At 34.2% G+C, this 21,855-nt stretch overlaps 1 protein-coding gene across 2 annotated transcripts; it reads left to right on the top strand.

Moving 5' to 3' along the window:
• The first annotated feature begins 8,806 nt into the window (after window positions 1–8,806).
• LOC114191979 (gamma-tubulin complex component 4 homolog) lies at window positions 8,807–18,733 on the top strand. 2 transcript variants are annotated; one of them, XR_003606043.1, is made up of 17 exons: window positions 8,807–9,169; window positions 9,302–9,569; window positions 9,630–9,766; window positions 10,119–10,217; window positions 11,085–11,205; window positions 11,835–12,101; window positions 12,295–12,375; window positions 12,470–12,553; window positions 13,890–13,976; window positions 14,099–14,154; window positions 14,253–14,450; window positions 15,176–15,401; window positions 16,526–16,614; window positions 17,058–17,211; window positions 17,997–18,119; window positions 18,198–18,434; window positions 18,538–18,733. XR_003606043.1 is itself a non-coding variant. In XM_028081464.1 (16 exons), exons 1-16 carry the CDS (start codon window positions 9,021–9,023, stop codon window positions 18,264–18,266), a joined length of 2,208 nt encoding a protein of 735 aa, XP_027937265.1. In that variant the 5' UTR covers window positions 8,807–9,020; the 3' UTR covers window positions 18,267–18,733. The 2 variants fall into 2 exon arrangements, 1 of the variants encoding a protein (XP_027937265.1); XM_028081464.1 differs by having other exon boundaries at window positions 18,198–18,733.
• The last annotated feature ends 3,122 nt before the right edge of the window (window positions 18,734–21,855 follow it).

Below are 21,855 nucleotides of genomic sequence, written 5' to 3'. Positions count from 1 at the left end.
AAAGTTTCAAAAGAGAAACTAAATTGGACTAAATTAGGGTGTTTTTTGTTAAAAGAAATAAAAATATTAGTAATAAAATTAAGAGTTTAACATGATTTTTTTTTTATTGAATCCTGTTTGAAAAACTTTACTAGTTTAGCTGGGGTGAAACATAACATCGTGTGATACTTGGAAATTTTGGTAAGTTTGGTACTTCTATCCAGAAATTCTGCGTCTATCTTTGTGTTAATATGCTTACACTCATTTACTATATTGGCAAAAAAAGTGAAATAATTATTTTGAATTTTTTAAATGAGAAAATGTTTGGATTGAAAAGGAAAATAAAGATGAGAAAATGAGATTGATTAACATTTTATTGGAAAATTTATATTAGATGAGATGACTATTTTTTTATAATATTCTATTAATTATTATTTTATTATAATAAATAAATATGTGAATATTAATAAAAAAAAACACATAATTTAAAAATATAATCAATTATATCTTAATATATAATGTAGATATAAAAATATAATCAACATAACTGATTATATTATAATAATACATCATTAATTATCGTAAAAACATAATCAAACGAAAATCTTTGCTCTCACATAAAAGAGAGTTACGTGACTTTTTATTCTTAATTTTCACGTTTATTTTATTTTATTTTTCACATTCTTCGATCTTTCTCTCCGCACAACTGCGCCTTTCCTTCCATTGATCCAAAGAGAGTGTAAAGATAAATAGTTTCTGTTCCTCCCATCATCTCATATACAAAAACTGCACTCTTTGTTTGCCATAGCACTCTCCGTAGTCATTTGCTTATATAAAAAGTTATATCATTTTGTTTTGTTCATAAAAATTTGATCTAAACTAAAATTACTATTGAAAAACAAAAATGAAAAGACTCCCAGAAAAGGGTATTTAATATACATCTAATTGCCTGATTAGTGAAGAATCTGAATGCAGAAAAAATTCCCATTTCTTATTTATATGTTTCTATTCATTTATGATGTTTTTCCCTAGTTGGTTTTGGTAAGAATGAAACCTTCTGAAAGAGTTTTGTTTTTGTGTTCTGTCTTGGAACTGATAAGATAGACCAAAATCTTAGTTATTAATACATAACCCTCCTTAAACGATAAAAAAAACTATGAAACCTTACCTATGATGAGTAGTAGTGTAGGTATTTGTTCCATACCTGCAAATTATTGAAAGAAGGTGTTTCAGTCCCACGTGAGTGGTGAATGCAAAGGTTGAAACATTTGATGATGTCCGAAACATAAGGGGTAAAGAAGGAATGGCTTGTTTTGTTATGTTGCTGTTCCTTTTTCCGAAGCATAGTCAAAGACATACATCAAGTGCAGTAGAATTTTAGCAGCTCGGGAGCATGATTGAGTTTCAAAAACCTTTGAACAGTGGCAGTGCCTCACCAAATAAAGCATTTACCACATACCAAGTGCAGAGTGCACACGCCAATATTAAAGTCCTTAGATTTGATAATGACCTCATCCAGAATCTATGTTCTTCTCCCACAAGATATATAGATAAAAGCATGGCCAATTTCTTAACCCATAACTGCTCCGATCCATATTCAATACATCACCCTCCCCCTACAACCACTTCATTGCTTATTCAATGCATCAGACATGGTACATGCAAATTTTAGAAATCCTCTTTCATTTTTCCCTTCAACCATTCTGCATAATTAATTCATTTCACCCTGCACTCAACCCAACACCAAAGAGTAATGATGAACTGCGTAAGTGTGACCTATGGAGAAACTCAACTAGGATTTAAACCATTGCCGCACGCCAAGCTTCTCGCATGCTATTCGTTAGACTTTGCAATGTTTCATTACACACTCTTCCCCCAAAAGATCAAAAGCCGATTTTGTCAATGAAAAACGTCTCAAAATGTAAAAAGAAGAAAATTGTATTTAAATTGAGTCCGACTTGACTCTAAACAATGTATAAGAAGAATTTGAAGTAGTATCAGGACTGATTGTTGCTGAATGCAAGGTTATTATCAGATAAGGAAGTTGAGTAGGAGTTTTGTGAGTCGGGCACAGAGGCTAATGAATAAGTTGTGAATTTGATGTCCTTGATGGGTAGTTAATGTTAGGCTTTGAAATTGTTGGAGTGTAGGGTGTGTTAATTAAAGAGCTAAGAACTTAGGGAAGAAAAGGTAAGAGTCTATTAGGTGTAGGGAATGATACGAAGCTAGGGAAGCTCCGAACTTTCTCTAAAACTCACACATGCCATGCCATGCCATACTCAAAAACTTGCGGCCAACACGCAAAGCCTACGTGCACTCATACATTATTCTTCTCTATCTCCCTTCTTTGCAAACCAAAAGGGTAACCCTACATGGGGGTGCCCCTTATGGATGCATGTGGGCCCCACCACTCTCTCTGCTCCAGTGAACCTCAAATGAACAAAGGGGTTCCTCACTTTTTTATGAAATCAAGGCAGACAACACTCCAATGGCCTTTCCTTCGATATCCCCTTCTTTGAATTTCTGTGTATACACTGCCACACTTGTTTTTCTTTTTCCTCATTTTCATCTCCACTCCAAATCACATTCACTTCTGTCATAATCACTACTACTAATCTTTTCATAACATGCAATAATACAAAGCTTTTACTTTTCCACAGAAAAATGTTGTCAGTTCTTTCGTACAAATTCAAAATTTTCATTCACATGTCACATGAATATTAAGTACGACTATAAACATGTAATGCTATGTTACGTCCAAAGTAGGATTGAATCACCTTCTTATGTCTTTCACATTCCCTTGTTGCTCCTGCCACGTTGCATACATAAACCTCTTCTGTCTCCCCCCCCCCCCCCCCCCCCCTCTCTCTCTCTCTCTCACACACACACACACACATGCACTCAAGTTGCTACTTATAAATACCGAGCCTCCACCACCACCCTTTCATACTCACTCAAGGTGTGCAGTGATTTTCGTTCACTGGGTGAGAAGCTCCTTGTTGGAGAAGCAGGGCACGTGCAAGTGTGCAATTCTTGACTCTCCTAAACGCCATGGAACCAATTTGCACGTGCTCCCCTTCTCCAACACGACTTCCTCACCCTCCCTTGCTCCTCTTTCTCTGTCACTCAACAGAACCTACCACCACTGTGAGGTAATTGCTTTCCTTCTGTCTTCTTTGTTATTATCCCACGTAAATTCAGTTCCAAATTCACATCATGATTCTTGTTGTTGTTGGAAAGAGTGTGAAGGATATCAATGCTACACTGTGATCTCAATAAAGGAAAGATTAGTTACCGTTTTATCTTACTATGAACAGTAATTTCGTTACATCACCAAGTTATCTAGAAAGTGTAACTCTGGATGTTTAAGCAAGAATAAGAACACATATTTTTCATGCTCTAAAGGGTGTGAATTAGTTTATAGCTTGAAATTGGATGCATATTTTCCGCGCTTGTAAGCATTTTCTGAAGTTGATCATATAGATTTGGTTGATTCAGCATTGTTGAGTCTGTGAGTGAAACTTAACAGGAAAATGTAACTGCTGAGGTAGCTGACATAACAGCGGGGCCATGGAGGATGAGGTTGTTTTGAGTGTAATAGAGGAAAGTTATAATTTGCAAGGCTTGTAGTGTAATCCGAAATGATGAAACATGTTAATGACTCGGTGGTACGACAGTCTAGCTGTACAAATATTTTCGCTGTCAAAGAATCTTTATCATTTATTTAGGCTTATGGTTTGGTTTGTTTGGAAGATCTTAAACCATGCATGAAAAATTTCATAAGAATGAAGAGTTAAAATAATAAGTAATCACTATTTGGTGTGACAAAAGATTGAAATAGTATGAAGAACAAGTAGGGGTAAGTAGGGGCAGGTAAGTGGATGGTTCGACCAGTTTAAGATTTGGTGAGTCTTTTCGATTAAATTGTATTAAAGAAATGTTTTTTCTTTTATTATCTACCGTCAAGTGTAAGAAAGATGGTTAATTAGGAGTGGGTCAACTGTTCTGTCTTGTGCCTGCACTATTCATTTGCAGGAAAATTCTTCTGGAAAAACAACATGGCTACAAGGTTCGGAAACCACAGTTCTGACTGGAGATTACGATGATTTCTTACCGTTATGTGAAAATGTAAATGTACAGTGCCATTTCTCTCTACAAATACGTGAAATAAATTAAAAATAAGAAGACGAGTGTAGGAAAATATAAATGGGCATTGAAAACAGATAAAATATTCATGACAAAGATTTATTTATTTTGATCTGTTTCTAATACTCGTAATCTAAAATAACAATTTTGTAAATGCATTAAAATATTAAAAAAAAGTTATAATTTTAATTGATAACTAGTTGTTAATGTTAACTTGAGCATCACGACTAAGTCCTTTCCATATTTATATCTCATCTTTCTCACATCTTTATGCTTATGCTGAAATATGAAAATATCCTTAATTTTTTTTTTAAACAATTTCTATGTGTTATAAAGACTACCATATCAATAATACACTTTGTATTTTTATATTTTCACCTCAAAATCATCACTAACGTGAGATTTAACCAAAGATTATTTCAGAACTATTTTGTAATTCACTAAGAAATGCATTCATATGAGAAAAAAAGATTATATTTTTCTAATATGCTTTTGGTTTTTCAATCTGGAACAAGTTTAGAGAGATTTAGTGTATCAGATTTATAAGATATTTGAAATATACAGTCGAAAAATGCATTTCAAACTATAAGAATTAGTCTAGGCATATGTAGACATCTCCCACCAACAAACCTTTAGAGTGAGTTTGGATAGAGTATTTTAATGAAGCAATTCATTTTTTTAAGAATTTAGATTTCTTTGTAATGAAATGCTTTGTTTGGATAGAGAAATTAAAAAGCATTTTAAATGCAAGCATTTTTTTGAAGGATTTCAATTAGCTAAATTAGTAGAAATTCAAATACCCCCAAAATAGGTGGAATTTGAAATTCTTCTCACTCAACCTCACATTCTAGACGATCCGGACGGGCACGACGACTCGGACGTACCCGACAACCCGGACGAGACCGACGACCCAAACGAGACCGACGACCCGAACGTGCCCGACAACCCGGACGGGCCCGACAACCTGGACGTGCCCGACAACCCGGACGGGCCAGACGACCTAGACGGTCACGACGACCTGGACGGGCCGGACAACCCGGACATGCCTGATGACCTAGACGGGCCCGACGAACCGGACGAGCCCGACGACCCAAACGACCCGATGACCCAGACAGGTCTGACGACCCAAACGGGCCCGACAACCCATACATGTTTGACGACCCAAATGGGCCCGACGACCCAAACAGGCTCGATGACCCGGACGAGCTTGACCAAGACGGGCCTGATGACCCGATCGGTCCCGATGATCCAAACAGGCCCGACGGTCCCGATGATTCGGATGGAACTGACGATTTGAATGGGCCCGTAAAGTTGTCAGGCTCGTCTAGGTCGTCGGGCCTGTCTGGATCGTCGAACGTATCCAAGTCGTTGGGCCCATCCGAGTTGTCGGGCCCGTTTGGATCCTTGGGCCCATCCTAGTCGTCGAACCCATTTAGGTCTTCGGGCTCGACTGGGTGTACGGGCCCATCCGGGTCGTCGAACTCTTCCGGGTATTCGGCCTCGTCCGGATTGTCGGGCTCGTCCAGGTCGTCGGGCCCGTTCGAGTTGTCGGACCCGTCTGGAGCATTGGGCCAATGACCTAGACGGGTTGGACCGGGCCATATTGACGAACTTGACGGCACAATCATGCAGTATGGGCCGTCAAGCCTCTAGATCATCGGGCCACCCAGCCTGTCTTGGCTTCCCAATCGGTCCAGCTCAGGTGGGTCGTCGGGTCTAACCAATCCGGTTGCGTAGTTGGGTCTGTCCGACCCATCTGGGTTGTCGAGCATGTTTCCAAATTTATCATGAACTCAAAATATAATTAAGCGTAAAATAAATAGTTAAAATTAAATTTTATCTCACAATAAATTCATTTTTTTTTCAAACAAAAAATTGAAATGTCAGGTATTTTAATTTCCTTATCCAAACAAGTTATTTAAAAAATGAATGGAATTTAATTACAAGCAATTCAAATAGAAAGCATTTCAATTTCTAAGCATTGTTGAAATGCTCCATCCAAACACAAGGTTATGGTGTGTTTGGACGGGGCAATTCAAGAGGGTGATTCATTTATTTGGAGAATTTGAAATTCTTTGCAATGAAATTCTTTGTTTGGATAAAGAAATTAAAAAGAATTTAAAATGCATGCAGTTTTTTGAAGTATTTCAATTAGCTAAATTAGAAGAAATTCAAATGCTCTAAAAAAATGTGGAATTTGAAATTCTTCTTACTTAACCTCACACTTTGGATTCAACCCCAAATAGACCCGGCAAACCCGACAACCATGACAGGTTGGGTTGGCCAGATGATCCTGGCGGATCGGACTGACCTGATGACACAAACGGGTCGAGTAAGCCCGACGACCCACACGGGTTTGGCGAGCCAAATGTCCTAGAGGTGTCGGGCGGGCCTGATGACTCAAATGTATCGGGCAGGCCCAATGACCTGACCGACTCGTTGACCCGACAAGCCTGACCGACCTGTTTCCAAATTTATCATGAATTCAAAACATAATTAAGCCTAAAATAAATATTGATAAAATGAAATTTTATCTCACAAGAAATTCAATTATTTTATGCAAACAAGAAATTGAAATGTAAGGTATTTTAATATCTTTATCCAAACAAGTTATTTAGAAAAGAAAGGAAATTTAATTGCAAGCAATTCAAATATAATGCATTTCAATTTCTTAGTATTGTTGAAATGCTTCATCCAAACACAATATTATCGAGTTTCAATTACTCTCAATTTCTCCCAGTTCGAAAACTAAATTGTATTCAATTAAATACCACAATCCATGTCACAAGTAAATATACAGTCACATCAGTGCACAATACACGTTATCGGAAAAATGACACGTATATACTGCTATTATCAATTTGAACAGAGTTAAGTAAAAAGACTTTATTGAATAATATTTTTGAAATTTAAAATTAAATTAAACAAACAAATTAAAAGTAGGATCAAATTAAAAAAACTAAAAAAAATCAAATGACTATTTAAACCTAATAATATATACTTTTATTAATAATAAAATAAATAATTATAATAATATCTCAATAATATAAGCTACAGATTTAAGAAAGTTTTGATCTTAAATGTTAACATTTTATGGAAAATAAAAATAATTTAAATTATCTTTATTTAGTATAAATAAATAATGGGTTAGGTCTTTCAAAAAATATTTTCGAGATATATTTGACACACATAAATCGAGTAATTTCATATAGAAAATAGAGCATTATTTTCTGTCTGAAATGTAAGACAATGTATTTGTAGATATTCTTTCTATATATAAGTTTTTTTTTTTCTTACATGATATATTTGAACTTTTATTTATTCTTAACCAACCTATCAAAAACTTGTTCATAAATAGTTTAAATTTTTTTTTCATATAACTCTTGCGCAAATTATATGAAACATTTATTTGGACTTTGATTTATTTTTAATTAAGCTATCAAAATCTTGTTTGTAAATAGTTTTCATTTATTTTTCAAATAGCTCTTACACAAATTATATGAAAATGCTTATAATAAAAAATGTATTATTTAATACGGGTTTATATTCAGATTTAATTTTATTATAAATTTTATATTTTTAAACCGCCATAACCTATACTTTATTTTTTTTGTTTTAAAATTTCAAAATATTTATATTTCTAATATGTGATTATAATTACACTTTATTTCCTAGTTACAGCTTCTTATTTTTAAGAATGACTTAAATATACATTTGGTTCCTATTTTTGTTATTTTTATTTAATTTGGTCACCATTTTCGTTTTTGTGTTTAATTATGTTTTCATTTTTGTCAAATTTTGGTCAATTTGATTTTTTCATTAACTTTGTTTAAATAGTTAACATTTGTGAACATTACATGTCATGTGTCACCTCCTGATTTTTTTGATTTTTTTTAATTTTTAAAAAATTCTTAAAATTTTTTTAATTTAAAAAAAAATTTCCACGTGTCAAGTCACAATTGTGCCACATGTCAATGCCAGTGCCACATGTCAGTTTGTGGTTGTATTATTTCTTTTTATTCAATTTAGTCCCGATATTCGTTATTTTTGTTCAACTAAGTTCCTATATTTGTTATTTTTGTTTAATTTAGTCCTAAATTTTGTTAAAACGGAACAATTTAATTTTTAAGATTGACATTATTATTAGTTATTTTTGAAATTCAATTATAAATTATTATATTTAATTATAAATTGAATATAATTATTATATTAAATTGTTAAATAGAATATAATTATTTAAATATTATTAAAATTTAAAAAATATACATTAATATTTGTAAAATTAACATTTAACTAAAATTTGACGAAAATAAGAACTTAATTAAATACAAAACGAAAAAGATGACCAAATTTAATAAAGATAACGAAAATAAGGACCAAACATATATTTAAACCTTTAAAAAATTATCTCAAAAAAAATTATAATCGTTGAATTTTTTTTACTATTGTCTAAAATGCCTATGAGAGAACTAGCAAATAATTGTTTTTTTTTTAAATGAACCAAACTGAATTGCACATTGTGTACATGTTTAGTTAAAGAAAAGCTAAAATAAAATCTTATACTCGATACATTAATCATCAGAAAATTATATAATAATATATAATAATATATAATAATATACAATATATATATATATATATATATATTATTTTTTTTTTTTTAAAGATACAGTAAAGCCACCAGCCGCAGTGTTCTGGTAGTGGTTTAAGTTTTGCAGGAAAAATAGCTCTTCAGCTGCTCAACGCTTTTCGAACTTTCACTTTGAAATTGCTTCACACTTAAAACAGATTTTCAAATCTGTGATCCAATCTAACCCTTGTTCTCCAAAAGTTCAAATTTCCTCAACGCATTTGTTTTCTCCACAAGGGATAGGTTAAATTCTCAAGAGACAACGATGTTGCACGAGCTTTTGCTAGCATTACTGGGCTACACCGGTGACTTAATCGTCGACCGGCGGGACCACCTCACCGCCGAAGCCCCCATTTCCGACGAATGCACCTTCAAGCTCGCTCCCGACATCTCTTTTATCGACCCAAGCGACAGGTTCTAACTCCATCTTTTAATTTAATCTTTCTTTTGTTTCTAAACCCCAAATTCAATTCTTTTACTTTGGAGGGTAATTTTTAATGGGTACGCTCAAAATTGAAACTTTCTAATGGATTGTGTTGGGTGCAGGGAACTTATTGAGAGGATCATCGTGTTGGGGTTTTATTATAGGGAGATGGAGCGGTTTTCAGCCAAGTGCAGGAATTTAAGTTGGATAAGGTCTGCGAATACGAATCCTTTAGAGAAAAAGGAGAAGGGAAGTGTGTATCGTAGGGCCCTAGCCAATGGCATTGTGGAAGTGCTCTCAGTTTATAGGTCTGCGGTTCTGCATATTGAACAGAAGTTATTGTCCGAAACCATGCCTATCTTGGCGACAGTTACTCAGGGCCTTAACAAGGTAATTTTTTCTGTTTTCTCTTTTCAGTTTATTCAGACATTGATTTGATTTCTTTTCCAGTTTTTTTGCCTTTTGCCTCCTCTTTACGAACTCATCCTGGAGATTGAGCGTGATGATATTCGAGGAGGTCAACTTCTTAATCTTCTGCATAAAAGATGCCATTGTGGGGTGCCTGAGTTACAGACTTGCATGCAAAGGTATATGCAGTTCTTTTTTGCATAGTGTTCTAGGTATTGTTACGATGCGGGTTATGTCATTCCAACTATGTTATTATTAGCCTCTAAATTTTGCTTTTGTATTAGACTAGTAGTCAAAAAACACCTTGGGTGTTTAATTGTTAAGTCATGAATGTTTTAATTCTGTTAGTCACTACAAATCTTTAATGTAGTATAAAAAATATAGGTGTGAATGTTGGGTAGGTTAACGGTGGATATCATTTTGGGACTAATTTGTTTTTTCTCATCCTTAAAACATCGCATCAGTCTTCAGCTTACACCCTGGTTAATAATTCTTATTATCTTTTTTCGGCTATTCTTGTCCAAAGCTTAGGCTTCTTTGGCATGGACACCAGGTCATGTATAACCAGCTTGCATCGTGGATGGTCTATGGGATTCTTCAAGACCAGCATGGAGAATTTTTCATTAGGAGGTAACTCGGTATTAACTTTTAATATGTCTACTGTTGATATGCATTGAATTGTGTGTCAAAACAATTACAGGGGTAGACTGATGTAGTGGTGTTATATTGCAAAAATTGTGTTGAGAGTAAGATATATTTTGTTAATAATCCTGGACATCCAAACTTTTTGAAGGCCGTTGTCGAAAATATTTTATTTCCATGATTGATGTATCATACTATTAAATTGGTTATAAGTAATGACTATAGTAATTATTATTATTATTATTAACATTATTATCGATCATTGTCATAATTTATCAAAACGATTGTAGCCTCTGCTATAATTCAATAGTTTCTGTTATATGCTATTGTCACCATGATTGGATATTGACTAAATAATACTTATTTGTTTCATCTGTTATAATGTATGGAAACATCTTATATCATCTTGATCATATCTTATAATGTTTCACCTTTAAGATTAGCCTATTTTCTCACTAACTTTTAGGATTAGTTGCCATATTTCATCATCTTATGATTGGTCTCCTGTTAGTAGGAGTCTGATTAGTATAGATAAAGGATTAGTACTCTACTTTTTATGATCATATCATAACCTTATAGCACATCACGTCATACCACCAAAATCATCAAAAGCCGAAGGGCTTTATCACCTCTGATCTCTCCCTTCCAAACAAGAAGAAAACTATGCTAGTAAAATATATGGTGTGTTTGGTACATGAAAACTAATTTATCTGGATATCAGTTCATCTTCTTCACTTCTTTTAAACTTTGTGATTATTTGGTGGCATTGATAATTTCTGGTTTCTTAGGTTTTGAGAACTTTTATCTGCGATTCCTTTGTAATTATCTATTTGACCTTATTCATTTGGTTTTCAGGCAAGAAGATAGAGATGTAGGAAGCAACTCATCTCATCCAGATATCTCTGAAAAGTTGGCACGCATGTCAATCGATGATGCATCATTGTCTGATTGGCACTTGGGCTTTCATATTTCTTTGGTATTGTTAGCTAATTCTGGTCATGCCATGACTATTTCTTTTGAGTGTGTTTGTTTCAAGGTTTAAAAGTTTATTCATGAGAATGTGAGCTTTGGAATTTAATATTCTCATGTTTGTTATAATCCATACAAAAGTTTTCCTATGTCCTGTTTCGAACCTGGAAAGTAGTAATACCTTGTGTTTTCTTCATTTTTGTTCCTATACTAGGGTTGGGAAAGTAATATTTCCATAGGAATTTGGAAAATTGTTTTCTAACCCAATTATAGCTTCTATTTCTACTCTTAATGATTTTGAATTTTAAAAGATATTCCCAGGAATATTAAAATATAACCCAACATATTTTTTAGTTTACTCAGGAATAGCATTTTTTGTTAATAGTATTCTTGGGAATGTCATTCCTTGGTATGCAATATTCCATGAAACAAACGTCATTTTTTTCATGAATATTACTTAGCGTTTGGTAAGCTCACTTTAATGTATCAATGAATTCCATATTTCATTCGTTAGTGAATTGGATTTTGTCCAGTTCAGTTCAGGAGTTCTAATTGTCCCTAACCTAACTTTATATTGACAGGTCATCAATGGTTGTTGTGTACAAATTTTACTCTTTATACATTTTTGTTTTGCAGGATATGCTGCCAGAATATATACCTATGCGTGTTGCTGAGTCAATTCTTTTTGCTGGAAAGGCTGTTAGGGTTCTACGAAATCCAAGTCCTTCCTTCAAGTCAGGGGATGCTGTGCATCCTCAAATGCCTAAAAGTTTGCAGAAGATACATGGATTAGCAGGGCGTTTTCATTTTCATAGGGAACCTGCAATTAATATGGGAATAGGAGATGATTTGCTTCCACAAACTGAGGCAGATAAGATTGAAGCAATGCTTCTGAACCTAAAGGTTTTCATGTCCTGCATTTCATTCAATCTCATAGATGCTGATTTTCCAAAGCTGTTTTATTAAATAGTTGGATTTTTGACAGCCTTTTATGTGTCATACTTCTTCGGTTCTAACTAACTGACTAATTAATCATTCTTTTACTATTGACATTTCTGGTTAGTTTCTAGACAAACTCATTATTTACTTTCCACAGGAATCATCTGAATTTCATAAAAGATCATTTGAATGTGCTGTGGACTCTGTTCAGACTATTGCAGCCAGTCATCTCTGGCAGGTGCTTAACATAAATCATGTGGTTCATGTATTTTATTAATTTTTGGACCATTTCTGTTCAGAGCCTTCAAAATCTATTCCGTGCATGTCTGCAGCTTGTGGTTGTACGTGCTGACTTGAATGGCCACTTGAAGGCATTAAAAGACTATTTTCTATTGGCAAAAGGAGATTTGTTCCAGGTAAAGCTAGAAATATTATCTAATCTATACTAACATTTTGAATGGCAGTGAGTGTCATTATGCGAATTTTGTTTTAGTTGTGTTAGAAAAAAACTGTTTATGCAATGAAAAGTTGAGGTTGGGGCAGGGAGGTTATGATCAAGAGTGCTTACCTTACCACCATTCCAACTCTCAGTTCACAACACACTACATCTGATGGGCATCTTTCCTATTTAAACCATTGGACATGGACTGTAAAGTTGAACTTTGCCCACAGACCCAACATATACCCTCATGACCCTTTGCACATATCAGGGATGTCAATGATATGTTTTCTCCTTTTCTGTGTCCCTTTTTTTAACCCTTGAAATTGATTATGGGCACATTTATTTTAAAAAGATAATCACTTTTTTGGGTTATGTGTTAGTTACAAATAATAAATTTTTTTTTATTGAAATCAGAAGTTATTTAAAATAAACTCGCATAAAATCAATTATTTAATTTTCAAAAGTGATTTTTTATTGTAGACAAACATAGATTGATTTCAGCCTTTTCTAAAATCTCTGAAAGATAATCGCTAAATTATTGTATATCAGAATCACTTCTTTTTAAATCTTTAACAAACTGGTCAAATATTAGTTTTATCATAATTGTTGTGTGTGTGCTTGTGTGCATGGCCATATTGTTTTGGTTTGTTATGTGTTAGTTACAAATAATAATTTTTTTTATTGAAATCAGAAGTTATTTGAAATAAATTCTCATAAAATCAATTATTTAATTTTTTCAAAAATGATTTTTTATTGTGGACAAACATAAATTGATTTCGGCCTTTTCTAAAATCTGTGAAAGATAATCGTTAAATTATTGTACATCAGAATCACTTCTTTTTAAATCTTTAACAAACTGGTCGAATATTGGTTTTATCATAATCTGTGTATGCGCCTGTGCGCATGGCCATATTGTATGACATTATGATTAATCAGTCAATGTCTAGTGAAATTTATGGTAGATTTGTAGTTGATATATTATGGTAGGTAGGTGAGTTTCTCCCTGTCATTTGTGGATCTCCAACTTCTGCATTGTTTTTTATTTAGGAATTATCTATTTTGTGAATGGTAAAATAATTCTTTCAATATGTATATTGGTTTGATTTATGAACGACTAAATAATTCAGTTACAAATAAGGAGATGTTGCAAATTGGTTTAAACTTTAAGCTAGAAAATTAGCTGTGTCTCATTTGTATGCCGTGCCTCGGATATGCATCAATTACTCACTGAAGCTCAAACTTCAGTTTGTCTTGAAATTTTAATGAAATTATACTGACGTTTTTGATCTACTCGTTATTTTCTATGCAAGTGTTTCCTTGAGGAAAGTCGTCAGTTAATGCGACTGCCGCCACGCCAGTCAACAGCTGAAGCTGATCTTACTGTCCCATTTCAGCTGGTCTGTTACCTTATGATATGAATGAATTTTTAGCTTCATGCCATTCACCAGTTAGTTACATCAACATGTTCATATTCTTAGATTCCTTAACGAAGCTTAATTGCTACTCCTTTGAAATGCAGGCTGCATTAAAAACTATTGGTGAAGAAGACAAATATTTTTCTAAAGTGTCTCTGCGGTTAGGATCCATATTCATTATTTTTCCTTCCATTTTTTCTAGCTTCATGCTGAGCTGTTATGAACACCGTGTGCTAATATGTTTTCTTCCTCCATTAGGATGCCTTCTTTCGGAATCACAGTTAAACCTTCCCTAATAGATTTACCAAAGCCAACCTCTTCTGTGGATGGTGGCATTGGTGCTTCACTTTCAAATGCTTTATCAGAAGTGTCAGTAGATGGTTGGGATGGTATTGCACTTGGGTATTCTGTTGATTGGCCTTTACATTTGTTCTTTACTCAAGAAGTCCTGTCTAAGTAAGTTACCACTGCTAATGTCCTGCGGCCAAGGGCTGATTCTCTTGTCTTGTTATTAATGTTAGCTATACTAGTTCTTCTAAATGGAAGCCCTTTATGGTATAAAACTTCTTAAAATATGTCATGGCTTCTCGGTATACCAAGTGTGCAGGATGTGGAAATATTACATTATAATAAGGGCCACTGGTTTAAGAGATATATAAATATTGTTTATATGTAGGGGATATATCTTGTGAGACCACTGATTTAGTTTTACTATTAAGACATGAGGACCATTGGAAACTCTCGCTTAAATGGTCAAGACCGAAAAAAGTGCTTATAAAAGTCACATGACTGTGTTTAAATCTTGACATTTAATATTCAATAATCACTTTATCAGGATTTGTTCCCTCCCTCTCATATGAAAACAATGCTTTCATATTATGGTATTCTTTGAATAAACTTCTTCATAAGCACTTATAGAAGAAAATGAATGAAAGTTTTTCCAAAAGTTAAAATAAACTCATGCGCATCATATTCTAGAGAAGTTACATGAGAGCATTTATAGAAGTTGAAGTGCGCAAGTTAACTTCAACTTATGGAGAAACTTAGTTTAGCTTCATATTTTTTTTCTTTCAGAAGTACTTAAGGAGAACTTTATTCAAATAGGGCCTATATATCTTAAATAAACTTATTATGTTAGTTCTAGGTCAATAAATATTCTGCAAAATTAACACTTTTAACAGGTACCTTAGAATATTCCAATACTTACTGCGGCTCAAACGAACACAAATGGAGTTGGAGAAACTATGGGCATCTGTAATGCACCAATATCATAGTGATTTTGCCAAACGCCGAAATGATCAAGAGAAGAGCTCAGAAACCCAGCAGAAACAACAGAGATTTCGACCAATGTGGCGTGTCAGAGAACACATGGCATTCTTGATCAGAAATCTCCAATTTTATATTCAGGTTGTCATTCACATCTTATCTTTGATATTAAATTTGTTCTGTTGCTACTATAAATACTATTTAAACTTTGAAGTAATTGTGGGATTAGTAAACTAGTTCAGCACTGCTATATTTTTTTTTATTCATGCACTCGGGCGTAATATGCTGAATTACTAAGAACAAGTCATATGAACATGTAAAAACTTGTATTACAAAGCATTCACACGCAATTAGGCAAATACCGTCAAATGTAACATAACCAACATGTCCATTGTCCAACAAACATAGAGAAGCTAGTTTATAAATTATAAAATAGGAGATTTATATCTTATCCTAACTTTTTGGGATCTGTGAAGAAGCATGAGAGACTGATATGAATCTTGTGGAGTACTACACCCCAAAAGCTTAGCCAGGCTAGACACCATAGTTGGAGATTCCAAGATCTTGTACATTCCACTCTAGAATTCCATACTTAAGTCTTATACCTTGCAATTGGATCCTGAAATCCCATTACGCCTTGTACCCTTGTTCCACAACAGTTGACTATGTACTATCCCTTTGACTACTCTTGTACAAAGACCACATTACCATGTCACCACTTGTTTGCTGTTGAGAGGCATTGTGAAAAGCTTTTATATAAATTGATAAAAACTTAGGGAGTACCACATCACAAAAGCAAGCCAATCTAACTATAGTAGTCAGAGAGCCTAAGGCCTTATAAATCCCGTACCTTTAATTTGAGACTTGGGTTCTTACCTTGCAATTTGATTTTAATAGAGAAATGTCTTTTGTTTTTGTGTTGAGCACAATTTTAATACCTAGAAGTGGAATTGGTAATCTTTTAGGGCCAGTTAAGAATTAGGAATGGACTTGGCTGGTTATTTTGTGATTCCATGGACTGGGCTGGTTAGAATTTGCAGGCTCAATTTTAGTCCAAGTATTCAATTTCATGCTCAAAATTCTAGCTGCCAAATAGGTACTAAATGAAAGTTATTACTATTAGCAAAAAATTTCAATTTGTGTTTGGTTTTAGCGAAAAAAGCACACTGATGGTGTCCTAATTACAATTTTCTCGTGAGTACTGTACCTTTTTTACAACAAAAAAATGTCTATTTCACATTTAAAATTGTGCTGTCTTTTTGCAGGTTGATGTGATAGAGTCTCAATGGAATATTTTGCAATCTCATATTCAAGAGTCTCATGATTTTACAGAACTTGTGGGCTTTCATCAAGAGTAATCATTTTTGTATTGCATGCTTTTAGTGTTTACAGTCTTGCTTACTGAGCTATTTCAACATGCATACTCTGAAAACCAGCACGATCATGGTTATCCATATTAAATACAGCTCTTTTTGACCATTGACTCAGTAGGGCAACTTTTATACTATTGCTCACGTACAAGGATCATATTTCACTTTTTATGGTCAAAGATAACTTTGGTTTCACTCTGCTTCTATTGTATACGGTTAGTAATAGTAGATCAGAATAAAGCTTCTTGTACCCTGAACCAGTGGTTTAATGAGAAATAGGGACTTAATTAATCTGAAGTTGATTCTCTTTGGAAGTATGTGTTAGGTGCCTCGATGGTTAAACTGTTGTTGCTTTATGAATGATAACTCGCTATTTTACTTTGTTGTATTCCTTCTGGTGGCTATTTGACTTTTCTGTCTCCAACAGGTATCTGTCAGCCTTGATTTCACAAACTTTCTTGGACATTGGTTCTGTGTCGAGGATACTGGATAGTATCATGAAGCTTTGCTTGCAATTTTGCTGGAATATCGAGAACCAAGATAACAGTTCAAATACTTCTGAACTGGAACATATAGCTGAGGTGATATGCGTTGCTGGTTTTGTTTACCAAATAATTGTACAGGAATAAGTATCTAAAGCCGTTATTTCCCCCATACAATCTTATATATTAAACGTAGTAGGCTCAATCATGTGAGCATTTTTAATTAAGAGAAAAGAAGATACTAATTTGTGATCATCTTATTCAATCTGTCACATGTGATATTCAAGCTGTAATATTATGATATATTTTGTATATGATGATAAATATGTGAATTCTTTAGCTGTAACTTTTAGGTCTACCATAAGACAGACTGAATTGGATTTGAGGAACTTCAGAATGGACACAGTATTAGTTATCTACTCTTGAACTTGTCTGGTAGTAGTTAGACAAAGTACAATATAGTTGCTTCTTTATGGTTCTGTCCACAAACTACCTTTTTTAATGGAAGGTGGCAAAAATTTATACGGGAATGTTTACTTGAGACCTTCTATTTCCCCTCAAATATCTGAAGTTCTACCTCATTTGTCATTTTTTCTCTAACTTACTGTGTCAAAAATTGAAATTTTCTCTCTTCACTTCAGACATATTCATAGAAATTTACTGTACCTGGGGCTAAATTGCTGAGGTGGGTTTGTATTTAAATGCAATCTGTTTGTAATGAATAAAACCGTCCATTTTTCCTCCCTGTTTCAGTCGATTGGGCCTTTCCAAATTACTGGTTTCATTCTATATTTTGTATTAGATTTCCATCCTTTACTGAAATCTATCGTTTCTTTTGACTATTTATTTATTGTTTGCTTTCTCTAATCTAACATCATATATAGGAATTCAACAAGAAATCAAATTCCTTGTACACTATACTGCGCAGTAGCAGACTTGCTGGAAGTCAGCGAGCCCCGTTTTTGAGACGATTTCTCTTGCGATTGAATCTGAATTCCTTCTTTGAGGTAAAACAACCGGATACATACTTATTCAGGCTATTTAGATCAATATTTCTTACTGTTTGCTATTTTGTCCCTTAACAGTCAACTGCAAGAGGAGTTCTGAATGTTGTTAGGCCACGCCCTACACTTCCTGCTTTAAACCAACAGTAGTATCCATATCATTCCACCACAATTTCAGAGTTTCTTGCATCTCGGGGCATTTGGCATGTGAGCTTCCGTGGAGTGACAGAGTTTAATGTTGGCATTCGAGTGGCGATTGCTGTTTGACATCATGCATGTGTCCTCTGAAAGTCAATTGCACATTCCACTTGCTATGTGGTTCGTGATCCTAGCTGATTTGATTTTAATGTAAAAACTGGTCAGTTTGGTAGTGGTTCTCCATCCTTGCTGATTTTTTTTTTTTTTTTTTTTTTTTATTTAGTGGAAGCACTGGCCAGTTTAGAAGGTGGTTCGTGCTTGTGCTTTTGGTGGCTGGTAGAGATGGCTGTTGCTGTCTCTGCCACGGTGTTGCATTTTGTTAATGTGAGCAGTGATATTTGTGTATAGTGTAATTGATTTATAAGATTATTACTACATGCAATACGTAGGTGATCCAGCGTGGTTTTTGTTTGTTCCAAGATGTCTTTCTGTAATGAGGTATCACTATAAGGAAAAAAAATAAGGAATAAAAACAACTATGCAGACAGAATATGGGAGCTGAATTTCATCCTCATTACGCCATTATCTCTGCAACAAGCTCAGTAACAGAATAGAGCAGCAATACAGTGTTAAAAAAAAATCTGAAGGACTGAAAGATCCAGGGGGAGAAAGATCATGACAAAATTTCATTCCACACTCTAGGTCCTATTACTTATTCCTTCTGCCAATGAAAATCCCTTAATTAAGTGTTGGTTATTTTGGGTTGGTAGCTCCATCTCATTTCCAATTCCTTTTCTCTACGTGCTTCTTACCTTCTCTTCCAACGAATGATTCTTTTACCCCTTCTTGCCTTGTTACAATGCCTCCCCTTTAAATTAACCTTGTCCTCAAGGTTAAGTTCTGGGAAAGTTTGTTGCAATGCGGTAGTATCTTCCCATGTAGCTTGCTCATCCTCAAATCCTTGCAACTGGACTAGTTTTTGATGTACTTGTACTTTAAACCTTTTGTAAGATTTTTGCAACTTTACCAAAACGATGTCACCAATCTAAAATTCCAGTTGTCTCTTTTTACCTGCAAATTTCTTCATATGAGCTTGAGCTTTCAGTAAATTACGCTTTAGTTTATGAAGTGTAGTGTCTTTGGTTAAAAGCTTCTCTTGTAATGACACCGAATCTGCTAGGTCGATTGTATGCTTAGTCGACTTTGGCGGGTGACTCCTATAAACTACCTTAAAAGGTGTCAAACTAGTGCTATTGTTGTACCAGAATTCTGTCCAAGATAATAAGTTATTCGGGGAATCATGAATGAAGCATCGTAGGTACATTTCAAAACATTTGAATCCCATTGAGCTTAAACGTGTCGTCAAAGTGATTAGTAAAAACTTTATCTCTTTTTGAGACAATAGTCTTAGGAAACCCATGCAATTTAACATGCTTAACAATTACCTTAGCCACTTGTTTGCTGGTATAATCCGCTTTCATAAGAAAGAAATGAGGAGTCCAGATTCTTTATTGATTTTTTGGGTGTTGTCCTTTGCTGAGCATTGAAAAATATACTATATTGATATTTTAAATATTTTTTAATATATTTTAAAATGTCAAAATTAATGGTAATCAATATATTATGAAGATACAATAGAAGAACAACACAAAAAAAATTAACAGAGAATCCAAATTTAGAAATGAACATATTTTGAGAGTCTATCAATCACTACTAATATCACTATGAAACCATTTGATAGTGGAAGCCTTCTGATAAAATCCATGCTTAAATCTCCCAGTCGATAGGGTAGTGTCACTTTTGGCCTGCTGACATAAGCACTGGTGTATGAAATCTCACATCTTTTAACATTCCCTTCCAATAAAATTGAGTCGAAATTCTGGCCAAAATTCTGTCCACTTTCGCATGTCCACCTAGCAAGGAAGTATGATACTCATATAAAAGTTGCTTGATCAAGGCATGATTATCAAGAATCACTAATCGACCCTTCCAATACAATAATATATCCTGTATTGAGTAGTGAGGGTTTGGTGCCTTGTTTGTAAATATAAGTTCTTGATAGGTTGTAAGTGAAGGTCACGACTTATAACCTCTTTCAATTCATCAATAAGGTGAAGTTGTTATTTTGACTAAGCCTTGAAGAATGACCTGGAGAGGGAATCTGCAGCTAAATTGTCCTTGTCTAGGTTGATATTCAATGGAAAAATCATATCCCAACAATATATTGCAGAACAAAATATTGTTTGTTCGGACATTTATGGTTAAGAGAAAATATTTCATCATAAGTAAAACAAAGATCCTTCTCATGTCTTAAGTGTCTTTCCGTAGAAGTTAACTTTCAAACATTGTTTGTCTTATAATTTGGTGATGGTAATAATGGAGTTAATGTCGTGGATTTGAGGGAGGCGCCTTCTCCATGCACCTTCAAGGCTTCTTCAGTACCCCCAAATTTACCATTTTATCCCTAATTAATTTGTAGGTGCAGTGGGTGAAAACGGGTGGAGGAGTAGTAAATGAAATTTACTGCGACAACTATTTTGCTTGTCTCTGCACCCCCAAATTATTTCATACCTTCTTTCTCTCTGTTTCTTCTCCGTTCCATTTTGAGTGTGGTCCCTTCATTTTAATTTTCTCTGCTTCATTCTCTCGGTGGTCCCTGGTCCGAGGTTCGTATGTCCTTGAAGGTCTTCCCCGAGGTTCAGTTTCATTCATTCTTTTTTTTGGCAAGCTCTCCTCTTATCATCTCTGCAGGTTAGACTCTTCTAGAATGTTTTGGAATTTGATTTGAATGGTTGAAATATTAATATCAGTTTTATATTTTTTTTTCATTTTTATTCTGTGAAACAGATTTCGTGATACGTTTCAAGAAAAAGCAAAATGGATTTCAAAATCCGTTTGGAAATTTTTTTTTTCCAGAAACGGAATTCGTAATCCGTTTCAGAAAAGTATGAAATGGATTTCGAAATCCGTTTCATAAGTTTCCATGTCTTTGTTTTATAAAACGACTTTTAGGATCCGTTTCATACATTTTTGAAACGGATTTCGAATTCCATTTCACAAATTTTTTTTTTCTAGAAACGGAATACGAAACAGAATACGTGATCCGTTTCAGAAAAGTATGAAACGGATCCTGAAATCCGTTTCATAAAGTTTCATGTTTTTTTCTGAAACAGATTTTAGGATTCGTTTCATACTTTTCTGAAAACTTTTCTGAAATGGATCATGTATTCTGTTTTTGAAAAAAAAAATTGCCATCTTTAATGGTAATTCTGTCATTGATCACGTATTCTGTTTCATACTTTTCGAATATTCTGCATAATAGGTAATTCTGTCATTGATTTAATGGACTGGGTCTAAATTGATAAGTCTTATTTTTCTTAGGATATCAAATTTGCCATCTTCCATGTTAGTAATGAGATATTTTGCATTTTGAATATTTTTGCCTCCACCATTACCACAAAACTCTCCACATCTCCTTGAACCTCCACGACCACAACCCACCCAAGCTCGCCTCCACCACCACCCTCTCCACCTAACACCGTGTCATACACCACAAGCCTCACCACCATTGAGGTTCCTGCCTCACCGGAGAACCACCCAC

This window comes from Vigna unguiculata, chromosome 7 (genome assembly GCF_004118075.2).
Source record: "Vigna unguiculata cultivar IT97K-499-35 chromosome 7, ASM411807v1, whole genome shotgun sequence".
NCBI classification, from domain to species: Eukaryota; Viridiplantae; Streptophyta; class Magnoliopsida; order Fabales; family Fabaceae; genus Vigna; species Vigna unguiculata.
The sequence above is the reverse complement of the archived record's forward strand: the minus strand, read 5'-3'. Positions and strand labels throughout refer to the sequence as shown.